The sequence below is a fragment of the Gadus macrocephalus genome, chromosome 14 (assembly GCF_031168955.1).
Source record: "Gadus macrocephalus chromosome 14, ASM3116895v1".
NCBI lineage: Eukaryota > Metazoa > Chordata > Actinopteri > Gadiformes > Gadidae > Gadus > Gadus macrocephalus.
Window position 1 is genome coordinate 23919069 of NC_082395.1, and position 13795 is coordinate 23932863.

The window sequence follows — 13795 nt, forward strand, 5'->3', positions numbered from 1 at the left end:
GTCTGGTTCTCATGTCTCCATAGTGACGGGTTAGCTGATGGGTTAGCTGATGTCTGGTTCTAACAGTGTGTGTCTCTCTGTAGGACCCTGATGCGAGCTATGACGTCAACGACGGGGATCCAGACCCCCAGCCTCGTTACACACAGCTGGACGACAATCGGTAAAGAAATGTTTCTGAATCGTGTTCCTATTCACAAACCTGCACTGACATCTGATCACATGGGTCAAATATAAACGCAGAGAAGTTAAGAAATCAGCTTTTACTGCCCTGGCCTGCAGCCCATATATGGACACGTGGACCTCTGAGGGCGTCTCACCTGTTGGATGGGATTGAACCAAGTGTGTTAGTTCTAGCGCTGCAGAGAAGTGCCTCTCGACTCTGAGAGCATGAGTCTGTCATCCCCTCCCCTCGATGTGTTTCCAAAGTGGCTTTAATGAGTTATTTGTGGCGCTCTGAAGCTTTGGGCCCCCAGCCAAATGCTTCTTTCTGTATATTAAAGCCCCCTAATGGTGGGAAGAGTGGCTCAGAGCTGGGGGTTGATGAAAGTCAAACGGCCCGAGGTAAGACGGAGCGCTCAGACGGAGCGTTCAGACGGTGCGCTGCCGTCCTGAGGAGCCGTCAGTAGGACGGTACCTCAGGTCTCTACTGACGGTGGTACCTCAGGTCTCTGCTGTCGATGGTACCTCAGGTCTCTGCTGACGATGGTACCTCAGGTCTCTGCTGACGATTGTCTCTACTGACGATGGTACCTCCGGTCTGTACTGACGATGCTATCTACTGTTGATGGTACCTCAGGTCTCTACTGACGATGGTACCTCAGGTCTCTGCTGACGATGGTCTCTACTGACGATGGTACCTCAGGTCTCTGCTGACGATGGTCTCTACTGACGATGGTACCTCCGGTCTGTACTGACGATGCTCTCTACTGTTGATGGTACCTCAGGTCTCTGCTGACGATGGTACCTCAGGTCTCTGCTGACGATGGTACCTCAGGTCTCTACTGACGATGGTACCTCAGGTCTCTACTGACGTAGGTACCTCAGGTCTCTACTGACGATGGTACCTCAGGTCTCTACTGCCGATGGTCTCTACTGACCATGGTTATAGTTCCTACACTAGAGGGTTGAGGTTTTTACAGGGTAGGGTTAACTGAGGTTTCTGCAGTGGACGAGACATGAATCCCTAATGATGTCCATGCCGTTCAACAGCAATCTTTATGTTAATGTATGTATAAAAGGATATTTTTATCATATCTGTCAAATAGCAAATTATGGAATTCATTTGGGGGGTGCGGAACAGTTTTCCAATAAAGAGCTCCTAATGAGGTCCAAGATATGCTTCGGCACCTACAGCAGATTAGGGGCTCCACGGTTAAAGGAAGACTGGTGACGTGTCCCAATGTTTGGAGACTTTCGCTCGCTCTGTGTAGCCTACAGAGGCCTTGGAACTACAATCATGGCTCAGCCCTGTGTGTGTGTGTGTGTGTGTTCCTGAATGCGCACCTCTGTCCACCTCCATAAAGCTCTCTTTCTTGCTGCTCGCGGTGAGGACGGCCCCGTGGCGATGCGTCCATCAGAGCTCCGTTTGTCCCGGAACACACTCCACCCCGCTCACCGCGTGCCAGGGCTTCCTCTGCCGGCTGCTTTGAGGGCTCAGACCCTGAGGGTTCCCGCTCCCCGTAAGGATTAGGACTCTTTCTTCCCTCCAGACTCTCTGAGGAGCAGAGTCCAGCATTAGGAACAGTCGGAGAATGTGGAGCTGATCCACTTAGGGAAGAAACGCCAGTTCTCCAGAGGACTGAGGAGCCGTTAGTCGGCTGCTGGTCGTGCAGCCGTCCGTCTGTGGCTCACAGCCAGACTGGAGCAGAGCAGGTTACGCTAAACATGCCTTCAATAGCAGGCAGATGTGCAGCCGCTGTCAAACTAAAGCCATTATCTTATTAGCCAGCAGCCAAACTCGTGTTTGTCAATGCAGGAGTTTTCGGTTTTGCTGTGTATGTTACGTTTTCTTGGACTTGAAGATGTGTGAAACATGAAGTGATACAACGGCTCCAATAAAACCCTGGTGTTGTGGTGTGTCGGGGCTGTTGTTGAGGTGATAAATACTCGGTTTGGCTGCGATCTGTTTGTTTGTGATGCTGTATCAGAGAGATGTGTTGTGCTCCGGTGCTGTTGTTGTGTTTAATCATCACACCCTGCGTCTCCTTCCCAGCTGGTAAAAATACTTTACCTCCAGAATCTCATGAAAGTCCTGACAAACACATCGGTTTGCAAAAGGTTAGGAAAAAATGGATACAAACTGCTTTTTCTCCCATGTTTCAGTCTCTCAACGGGGTGTTTAATGAGACAATATCTTCAGTTGTGCTTGTGAAATATCTTGCTGCAACACTAAAGTTGTATTGCTCCCGTAAATGATCTTCAGTGCAGGGAAATCTCGTTCCTTTGCTGACTGCTGTAGCAGGTTGATCGATTCCGTGTTTAGTTCAGTCAGAGGCCTGCTCCGTGGACCTCATTTAGTGCACCCTATAAACATTAGCGGTTCCATAGAGCAGCTCATTAGTAACCTGAATATGAGCAGGGAGCAGTTGATCAGAGTTACCTTTGGGGCGACCCGCAGACTAATGATCAGCCATTGGCCAGACCTCACAGAGCGCTAATGATTTTCTTCAGCTAATTAGGCAAATGCAAGATCGAAAAACTGAAAAGTAAACTGTGGTTGTCGCCTCCCTTCTATAAATCCCAAGTTCTGTGGAGCATGGTTGGACTTCCTCCAATGGGGGGAGGGGGACTGGACTGGGAACAGAGCAGTGGTTATGTCAAAATGGTTACATGATTTCATGTTTAATCTGGTGTGTGTCTGTGTGTGTGTGTGTGTTTGTGTAAAAGCGGTTTACTTTAAATTGCCAATGGTGAAGATGTTTGTTTCGTTCTCTTTAGTGATGAGCGGTATCTCCTACCAGACTCCCAGTTTGTCAGCGTTATAATTAGTAGGCCCGTCTCTAGGGTGACATCTCTTCCTGTGAAGCATAGTAACTGAACGTACATCAAATTACACACAACTCTTCCAGTTCGCCACTTTAAGTCAAGTCCATAATCGTCAGACTGAGCAGCACGGCTGTCAAGAATCGGAGTCTTGTTATGTTTCCATCTTTAAAAATAGCCAGGCGGTTAAATGGTTCAATAGCCATGAAATCTCTCTGCGACTCATAAACCATGTCATCTCTCAGGGGTTAGGAGACTCTATGTTAATAAATACCATTCTTAAAACGGGTCAAAGGCCATACAGAATTATGGAATTGTAGTTTGTGAAGGAGGGGCGATGAAGGGGTGATGGATGGGTGAAGGGGTGACGGAGGGGTGTTCGAGGGGTGAGGGAGGGGGGGTGGAGGGGTGATGAGGAGGGTGGTGGAGGGGTTATGAAGGGGTGTATTTAAGAGTGGTCTCTGTAGAGATGTCCTCCCAGACTCCCAGAGTGCGCTGGTGACGGTATGAATACTAATGCTGCGTTATCCTCAGCCGGCACCAGACGCATGTTGGAGGCGGAGCTCTTCATGTACTGTTAACGGCGGGCCTCTTCATCCACTACAGACTGCAGATTACAGGACTACAGGAGCCCGTGTCGCTCTAGTCGTCCGTCTCTTGGGGCTATACGGAGAGATTGCTTTCAAATGATCGTTATGCTAAAATTGCCATGCATGGATATAACTATATAGTGACTCTGGTTATAATGTATTGCGTTTAACAACGTAAAGCAGTAATAGTACCATGTGCTTTGTTTTGTTTCGGCGGGGGCATGTGGAACCTCTGCACACTACTGCTATCGTTAGGGTTTAAGAAGGTACTCTCTCTTCCTCTTCGTTATGCTGGGAAGCTCTCTCGATCCGCTGGGAAACGGCCGATTCAAACTGGATGCGGAGGAGAACGGAGGACAGCGGAGGAGTGTACCTGAGGCAAACCCTTCAGATCAGACTCGCTCAGAAGCTGAGCCGCCTGGAGGCTAGAGCTTACACAGCGCCTTTATGGCGACGGGTTAATCTAATTCTGCTCCCTCCCTGGTGTGATGGAGCCTGGCCTCTCACTCTGTGCCCTCACTCTGTGCCCTCACTCTGTGCCCTCACTCTGTGCCCTCACTCTGTGCCCTCACTCTGTGCCCTCACTCCGTCCCCTCACTCCGTCCCCTCACTCCGTCCCCTCACTCTGTGCCCTCACTCTGTGCCCTCACTCTGTGCCCTCACTCTGTGCCCTCACTCTGTGCCCTCACTCTGTGCCCTCACTCTGTGCCCTCACTCTGTGCCCTCACTCTGTGCCCTCACTCTGTGCCCTCACTCTGAGCCCTCACTCTGTGCCCTCACTCTGTGCCCTCACTCTGTCCCCTCACTCTGTGCCCTCACTCTGTCCCCTCACTCTGTGCCCTCACTCCGTCCCCTCACTCTGTGCCCTCACTCTGTGCCCTCACTCTGTGCCCTCACTCTGTGCCCTCACTCTGTGCCCTCACTCTGTGCCCTCACTCTGTGCCCTCACTCTGTGCCCTCACTCTGTGCCCTCACTCTGTCCCCTCACTCTGTGCCCTCACTCTGTGCCCTCACTCTGTGCCCTCACTCTGTGCCCTCACTCCGTCCCCTCACTCTGTGCCCTCACTCTGTGCCCTCACTCTGTGCCCTCACTCCGTGCCCTCACTCCGTGCCCTCACTCTGTCCCCTCACTCTGTCCCCTCACTCTGTCCCCTCACTCTGTCCCCTCACTCTGTCCCCTCACTCTGTCCCCTCACTCTGTCCCCTCACTCTGTCCCCTCACTCTGTCCTTTCACTCTGTCCTCTCACCCTCCTCCCTGGTGTGATGGAGTCTGTCCGCTCAATCCTTGTCAAGCCCTTCCCTCTCTGAACTTCGAAGCGCTGCAAGGTCACAGCGGCTGGCCACTGTGTGGCCGGATCTCTGGAAATTAATCATCCTTCAGGATCAATAGAGGCTGAACTGGGAGCCTTCCTGGTTCTGCTCCAATAGAACCGGCCGGGAGCCTTCCTGATTCTGCTCCAATAGAAGTGGCCGGGAGGCTCCACGTCTCCACGGCAGCTCATGGTTTGCGTTCTCATCTCCTGCTGGGTGAGCTCAGTGGTCTCGCACTGCGGTCAATATCTCAGGGGAGGAGGAGGAGGAGGGTGCATTAACCTGATGGCTGCTCTTCTTTATTACCATCATCGGATCACAGTTTCTGCTACTGTCAATGACTTCATTGAAATAATGAGTCTGCATTTGTTTTCCAAGCATCCTTTAACAATGAAATGTTTCTCTCCCCCCTCTCTTTTCCTCCCTTCTCTCTCTCCCTGTCTCCCTGTCTTCCCCCTCCCTCCCTAGGCACGGGACGCGTTGTGCAGGAGAGGTCGCAGCTGTGGCTGACAATGGAATATGCGGCGTTGGCGTGGCTTATAATGCAAAGATCGGAGGTACTGCGAAGAATGACTAATACCCTCTCTCACTCTCTCTCTCTCTCTCTCACCCTCTCTCTTGCTCTCTCTCTCGCCCTCTCTCTCGCTCTATTGCGCTCTCTCTCACTCACTATCCCTCGCTTTATCTCTCGATCTTGCTTGCTCACTCTTTCTCATGCTCGCGCCCTCTCTCACTCTCTCGCTCTCCACCTCTCTCGCTCTCTCGCTCTCCCCCTTGCTCTCGCTCTCTCACTCGCTCGCTCTCCTGCTCTCTCTCACTCACACTCTCTCGCTCTCTCTCTGGGCCTCGACTTTATATTTCATCCTCAATTTCCTCTTGGTTTCTTGGGGAAAACACGCCTGCTGCTCCACTCTCCTCCATCCAGGTGATCGCTCCGTGGGCATGAGTAAACCTCATGAATAAACCTCCTCATGAGAAACGCAACACCCCACGCAGGGCGCTGTCTGGATGGCGCTCACGTTTGTGGATCCAATCGTGTTTTCGTTTTAAGAAAATATTTTGTGCAGACAGTGGTATCGGCCTGGTCCAACGCGGTCCTCACAGCCTCATTATGATGAGGCTTTTAGGGAGGCGGGGAGCTAGGAGGCCGCACCACAGGGGAGCGCGTTATCAAGTGGTTATAATGGAGCACGGAGCGGATCAATCCTCATGTTCATTTAAATACACCCGGGGACATTCAAGGGGTTTTAAACATAAGGAAATGTGTTCTGGTAATCACCACCGTATGGAGAGACATGGACAGCAGCTCGATACAAACGGGATCTGGAGCGGCGTTGAGAAAGCATCGATTGTCCTTCTCTCTCTGTGAAGAGTCTCCCAGAGCTCCCAGTGGTCCACCATTCTAGTGGTACTGGGATCAGTGGTCTGCTCTCCGACCGGGTCGTACCCCAGGGGCAGCAGGCGTTCAGAGAACGGTCGGTGCTGGGCGTATCTTGTGGGGAAGCTGAGCTTCTGGAAACAACAGGAAGTACACTGTAGATGAACAGTGTTTGTAATATGTGCAAATGTGCAGCTATTTCTGCTGAAGAAAGTGTCCTATATAAAATGCTAATAGGAGTGGTGAACTCTATTGGATACTGAAGGTGGTCCATGCTATATTTCTTGGCACAGAAAAACGATAATTCCATTTTGGTGTGCACCGCTCCCGGTTATGGTAGACCTATTTTAAGCGGGCCAGAGCTGCATCATCCTGGATATTTTGTGTGGAGCCTTTTTTTTTTTTTCATAACCTTGTCAGAAGTTAGAAAAACATTTTTAAATCCCAGAATAAACCAGCGTGTACGTGTTGGTCTGTTTGTGCTTAGATTGTAAGCAGGAGAGCTCCCTCTGTAAATCCCTGCTCACCACGGCAACCATCTACCGCGTTAACCAACCTAGCCCCCTACCTACTGTACACCCTGCATCGTGTTCCCGTACTGTACGACAGAGGCGGTTATGTTCTCCATGAATAATAGCCTGTGGTACAGTGCGACCCAGCGTGTGTTCTGCTTTTAATTAGAGCTTAATTTATTCCAGCGCGTCGTAGCCCCGGGCGTACGCAAGGGCCCTGCTGGGCCCCAGCTGGCGGCTCTGAGCCACTCTCCTCCCGCTCCTGACGGATGCGTAGTGAGCGTCGGGTGTGGAGCGGCGGCTGAGCGCGCACCAGCCGGATCTTCTGGAGCCTTTCAGGGCTGGGGCGTTTGATTCACGTCAGAGCGACTGAGACCAACGCAGAGGAGCTCAGGGGGAGGACCTGGGCTCTAACATACGTACCGAGACACGCACACGTACAGACACGCACACGTACAGACACGCACACGTACAGACACGCACACGTACAGAGACACGCACACGTAGAGAGACACACACACACACACACACACACACACACACACACACACACACACACACACACACACACACACACACACACACACACACACACACACACACACACACACACACACACACACACTGTTTGTGCGTAGCTTGAATACAGATTACGAACACAGCAGTGTGTGTGTGCTGTCAACAGTGCAGAGATGCAGCAGCTCACTGGTTGAATACTTCAGCACCTGGTAAAAAATGAAATAAAAGCCTGGAGGTGTTTTTATGCACCAACCACTCTGGATTCCTTGTGTGTGCGTCTCCATGACGATGGATGTGAGGGGCGGCCTGCAGCCCCCATGCTGGGGAGATGGTTCGGTCCGGCGCTGTGTAGAGACCCACCTACTTTTCGTTGCATTGTAACCCGTTACTGTGCAATGACAATAAAGTGAATCTAATCTAATCCAGAGGGGTCTCTACCCCTTCCTATGCGTCCACCCCCCTGCTCCGACCCGTGGAGACCCCAGTGTTATTATACTGTATGTTCTTACATCAGGCAGTGGCTGAGTGTTGAGGAGGAGGAGAGGTTAGGTGGACCACGAGATTGAATCGGTCTCCTATCGGTTTTATTTTTTTCTGTCTCATCCCAAACAGAACGGGATCAAACCGGCTCTTATCCCCTGGCCCGTCCGTCAGCCCTGTAGCTCGCCCGTTTGGACGATGAGATCATCGTTTGGCCTCCATTGTGGATCGTCTGAAACAAAACACTTAAAGTCAACCAATAGATTTGATCAATTTTCAAAAACAAAAACCATTTTCCTTCAGGGCTGTGACTGCAGTTATTATATTACAGTATACAGTACAGTTATTATATTACAGTGTACACTTATGATATTAAAGTACACCGCCTAACACAACACATCAAAGACAGATTACCCAGAGAGCCACCCCCATGAGGAGCTCCTGGCTGAACAACCCTGAAGAAGGCGCTGTTCTTTAACGCTTTGCGTGTCACCTCAATGGCTGCCATGGAAACGTCTGTGTTGTGTGGCGTGTTGCGTGTCGTGAAGCCTGAGCCTGGCGCGTTGCGTGGCGTGTGGCCCCGCTTATTTAATGCTTCTGCAGGAGGCCCCTTGGAGAGCTGGCTTTTGCTGATCTGGGCGGCTTCCTCCACCTCCCCGTCTCCTCCTCCGTCTCCCCCTCACCGCTCCTCTTCCTCCCCGTCTCCTCCTCCGTCTCCCCCTCACCGCTCCTCTTCCTCCTGTCTCCTCTTCCTCCCTGTCTCCTCTTCCTCCTCCCTGTCTCCCCCTCACCGCTCCTCTTCCTTCCTGTCTCCTCCTCCGTCTCCCCCTCACCGCTCCTCTTCCTCCCCGTCTCCTCTTCCTCCCTGTCTCCTCTTCCTCCTCCCTGTCTCCCCCTCACCGCTCCTCCTCCTCCTCCTCCCCGTGTGACCTCCTACTGTGTGTTGTGTGTCCAGGTGTGCGCATGCTGGACGGGGAGGTGACGGATGTGGTGGAGGCCCAGTCCCTCAGCCTGAACCCGCAGCACATCCATGTGTACAGCGCCTCCTGGGGGCCAGAGGACGATGGCAAGACGGTGGACGGCCCCGCCAAGCTGGCCAAGGACGCCTTCCTGCGCGGCGTCACAGAGGTGTGTGTGTGTATGTCTCCGACTAAAAGTGTGTTTTTTTTATGGCCAAAATGAACTTTTGATTGGCTCATTGTTCTGACCTTCTGTTCCTGACCCTGAAGTGCTTCGTTCAGAAGGTGGGGTCAGGTGTGGCTGGTAAACGCTCGCCTCGTATCTCCATCCTTCATGTGGTCTCTGGGTCAGGGGGTGTCAGATCACATTCTGCCAGTGATTTGTTAGTCGTTGGGTAATGAACACTGGGACTGACCTTCTCCCTGAGGAGGGATGTTGCAGATGGAGAACCACAGGCCTCAGGAGGCTGATATTGGATCTGATAACGGAAGGACTGAGAGGGTCGGAGTTAAGATGAACACGATGTGAATAAAGTGACCGGAGAAGGGAGGCCTGGGGAGAGATAGGTAGAGAGAGAGAGGGGGCGAGGGAAGGAGGGAGGGGGTGAGGGAAGGAGGGAGGGAGGGAGGGAGAGCAGCAGGGATGCCCTGTGATATTACTCTACGGTGATGCTGGGACATTGATAGTACAGTGCTGGGGTTTGTTGGCACACGGCCCTGAGGTCTGGCCTCACTGTCAGCCTCTATTTATGAGCTCTAATTCTTTAAGTGGCCGCGCGGGCCAGGCGGCGACTGCAGCGCTCATAATGCCCCGTCCTAACCGGACCCCAGACCGTAGAGAGAGAGTGAGGTAACATCAGAGTGTCTCAACGAGAGTGAGGTAACATCGGAGTGAGGTAACATCGGAGTGAGGTAACATCAGAGTGAGGTAACATCGGAGTGAGGTAACATCGGAGTGAGGTAACATCGGGGTGTCTTCTTAACGAGAGAGGGAGGTAACATCAGAGGGAGGTAACATCAGAGGGAGGTAACATCGGAGTGTCTTAACGAGAGAGGGAGGTAATATCAGAGTGTCCCAATGAGGGAGTGTCTTAACGAGAAAGTGCCATACACAGAGAGTGAGGTAACATCAGTGAGGTATCGTCAGAGTTTCCTAACGAGAGAGGGTCCTAACGACTGTCTCCTTAGGGCCGCGGCGGTCTTGGCTCCATCTTCGTGTGGGCGTCGGGGAACGGCGGGCGGGAGAAGGACAGCTGCAACTGCGACGGCTACACGGACAGCATCTACACGCTGTCCATCAGCAGCTCCACCCAGAACGGCAACGTGCCGTGGTACAGCGAGGCCTGCTCCTCCACCCTGGCCACCACCTACAGCTCGGGGAACCTCAACGAGAAGCAGATTGTGAGCCGCCTAACACGGAGTCATACGCATTCACACCGTCCACACACACTGAGAGACGGATCTAGACGGGCATATGTGGAGACACACACCCCTAGGTGTGTGTGTGTGTGTGTGTGTGTGTGTGTGTGTGTGTGTGTGTGTGTGTGTGTGTGTGTGTGTGTGTGTGTGTGTGTGTGTGTGTGTGTGTGTGTGTGTGTGTGTGTGTGTGTGTGTGTGTGTGTGTGTGTGTGTGTTGGTTTAGCGGGCTCTTTCCTGGCATTACATTAGCACGGTAAAGGATATGGATATGTATGGCTGTGTGTCAGGAGCTGGTCCCCTGGAGTGCTGATTTCATTACTGCGCCGACATTTACATAAACTAGTCCTGCCAAGAGCCTCTCTGGGACTGGGTTGTGCAGCGCCCAGCGCTGTCGCACACACTGGTTCACACTCCGACACGCAGAATGGAGGAGTGTAGCGGGCAGCGCGAGGACAGCCCCTGACACGTCCTCACAGTACGGCCCCCCGCGCACCAACGCCTGCTCCTTTAATTGACCTGTCACTCAGGAGGAGGAGCAGGAGGAGGAGGCGGGTCATGGATTATGTTGGGCACACAAACTTTTCCTGTACACCATGCAGCATTAATCAGCTTCATTCAGACAGGATGGTCGGTGTGATCGGGGCGGGATCAGGCTGAATAAAGCGCTCACTCCATGGCATTCAGTGTACTGGTCGGAAAAACAGTGCTAGTTATTTATAAAGTCTTGTGCGTTGGCCCTGCGGCAGCGGTCGGGGTCGCTGCCCGGTACAGACGCTGCGGTGGGCCAAGCCCCCGGCGTCCCAACGCAGCGCCTGACGGAACGGAACAGGATACATAATGTCCTCTGATCGCTCTGAGCGGCGGTTGACTGGAGGAGGAGGAAGAGGAGGAGGAGGAGGAGGAGGGGCCCAACGGGTAGAGAAAGTAAAATAGATTGCATGGTGAAGGAGGAGCGCAGGCGGTGTAACGGGAGGAGGAGGAGGGAGGAGGAGGAGGTCGGTTGAGCAGGGAAGAGGAGCAGCGGAGAGGTGGTGGAGCAGAGAGGAGGAGCAGAGAGGAGGAGCAGGAGCAGAGAGGTGGAGGAGGACTTCAGATAATGAGGACAATGGCCTTGATTGTCCAGTCCAATCTATTCATGTGTTTGATTTATTTTAATCTTGTTTATAAATGAGGATAACGCGTCCCGGTCTGTCGTGGGGCTGCCCTCTGATTCAATGTTACCGTCTCAAAATAATTATGCAATTTGACCTTCGGGCCCTCCTCATTATGCAGCATAATGTATTTAAAGTGCACTGATTTACATGTAGTCCTCATCACCGCTTCTTAAACCCCACCATTCCACCACACCACACCACCACCACCACTACCCCAACACACCCCACTACACCACCACCATCACCACCCCCACTACCACCACTTTCACCACCACACCACCGCCACACTCCAACACCATCTCAATCACCGGCCCCACTACCACCACCTTCACCACCACATCACCACCACCACATACCAACACCAACACCATCTCAATCCCCACCACCATCACCACTACACCCCACACCACCCTCACCCCCACCACCTCATCCCCCCTGTGCTCCTCCCCTGACAGATCACCACAGACCTGAAGTCGAAGTGCACCGACTCCCACACGGGGACGTCGGCCTCCGCCCCGCTGGCCGCCGGCATCATCGCCCTCGCCCTGGAGGCCAAGTGAGTCCTTCTGCCTCATCAACGCCTCTTTATGTTCCTGTGCATCTGCACCAAGTACCCGCCCCTAACCCCCCCACGTCCCCCTCACGCACTAATTGTACGTTGTACGTCCTTGCACTTAAAAATAGTACTTGCATGCATTTGTAGCATCTTATCCTAGCTGACTGTTTTACACGGTGGGGCAACCCGGCCCTGTGAATGTCTCTATCACTCGGTAATCAACACACGTCAGGGAGCATTTAAAGCAAAAAGAGGCATTTATTCAAAAGTCAACGGAAACCGCGTGGGTCTGTGCCCAACACGGGGAAAACGAAAATAATACCAGTGGCTCCGTGAGCCACTGGTTAGAGTCAGGGTCATTGTCTTTCCGGCACGGCCGGTCTCCTCCCTGGAAGTGGGATATCGTTCCCAAAGGGCGATCCGGTCCGGCGGTGCGTTCAGCGCCACCAACGTCGTCCGAGTGTGCGTGCTCCCTCCTGAGTGCTGGGAGAAGGTCCGCTAAATCCACTTGTCCTGCCGTCCGAACCGAGCCCTGGAGGTTCCCTGGTTCTAGCCCACACGTGCTTCTAGCTCCCCCCCGCTGAGAAAGCATAGTACAGCCTTTTAATGGTACCTGGTCTTTCTCCTCCTCCCCCGCAGGTGTTCTCCATTGAACTGTTTAGTGTTACGCAATGGGCGCTCTCTGGCGCCGACTGGTGGATATCGGTGGTATACGCCATCCACCACCTCTCCCCTGGGCCGCCTGGCCCGAGGGGTTGGGACCGGGTTGCCTCAACGGGGAATGGGTTAACCTAGTGATAATTAGTGCTTGGCACTTGGTTCTATCAACATCCTTACTGTACCGACAGCGATATATCGTTATTTCTCTTTCTTCTGACAAATGATTGTGAGTCGCTTTGGATAAAAGTGTCTGCTAAACGCCCTGAATGTAAACGTAAATGAGTCTTTCTTCATTATTTGCATTTCGTCGTTCGGCACAACCTTCACATGTGCCCTCCCGCCCGCTAAAAGCCTCTTCTGTGATTGGACAGGAGACGGAGCCACCATCGTACAGCGTGTTGAACTCCGATGTGTGTTTATTCCTCTGAGTGTACTGGCTGCCTGTCATTTCAGTGAAGTGCATTTTTGTCACCGTGTGAAACGTTTATTGGGAGTGTTTTTCATCTGCGTTACAACCAACCCCTCTGTAGCAGTGAGGGAAAACTGAGTTTCAAATTAAGACATGAAGCCACCCAGTCACGAGGGCTCCATCGCGTTCCACCCTGGAACAAGATGGAAAGAGCTCAGGGTTTCAGAGCTTCAGCCGTTAGAACTCTCCACAGACGGTGGCGGCCCGGTATTTTCCATTGTTTCTGTTATTCATTGTCATGTTAATTCCAGATCTTCAGTCCGGTTCAAACAGGCTTTAACCACTGACTGTCTGACCAGAGCAGCTCTGAGGTCAGCCTGCTGACCGTGTAACAAGCACATGACTTCATCACATCCATCATCCGTTCATATTTAAGAAGTCATTACGCACACAGATCAGCTGGGTTGGAAAGGATTACAATCTCTGGTCCTTGGTTTGAAAGTCAAACGCGTCCCAACGTAGAGTTGATGTTGTTATCGGGACTCGAACCTTCGGTCTGCGTATAGTCTGAACCGTTTATGCTGTTAGTGGTTTCTCCTTCCTGCTCTGGTTCCTCGGTCGCAGCCTCGCCTGGATCCATCGGCTAATGAATGGATGAATGAGTGTTCTGATGTTGTCCTCCGTGTGGCTCCAGCACCAACCTGACCTGGAGGGACATGCAGCACCTGGTGGTCCGCACCTCCCACCCCGCCCACCTGCTCACCAACGACTGGAAGACCAACGGGGTCGGACGCAGAGGTACGCCCCCCTCCCCACTCCCCCTCCTGGCGCTCCTCCTCTCCTCCCTCACTCCTCCTCCTGGCTC

General features: G+C 52.7%; 1 protein-coding gene across 4 annotated transcripts in view; it reads left to right on the top strand.

Annotated features, from left to right (window-relative positions):
* LOC132471966 (furin-like) overlaps positions 1–13795 on the top strand; it is a 63006-nt gene that overhangs the window by 36382 nt on the left and 12829 nt on the right. For all 4 annotated transcript variants that reach the window (XM_060071337.1, XM_060071339.1, XM_060071340.1 and 1 more), the window contains exons 6-11: positions 84–160; positions 5353–5441; positions 8729–8901; positions 9921–10133; positions 11761–11861; positions 13625–13728. In XM_060071337.1, coding sequence (XP_059927320.1) covers positions 84–160; positions 5353–5441; positions 8729–8901; positions 9921–10133; positions 11761–11861; positions 13625–13728 — 757 coding nt within the window. The remainder of the gene's footprint in view (positions 1–83; positions 161–5352; positions 5442–8728; positions 8902–9920; positions 10134–11760; positions 11862–13624; positions 13729–13795) is intronic.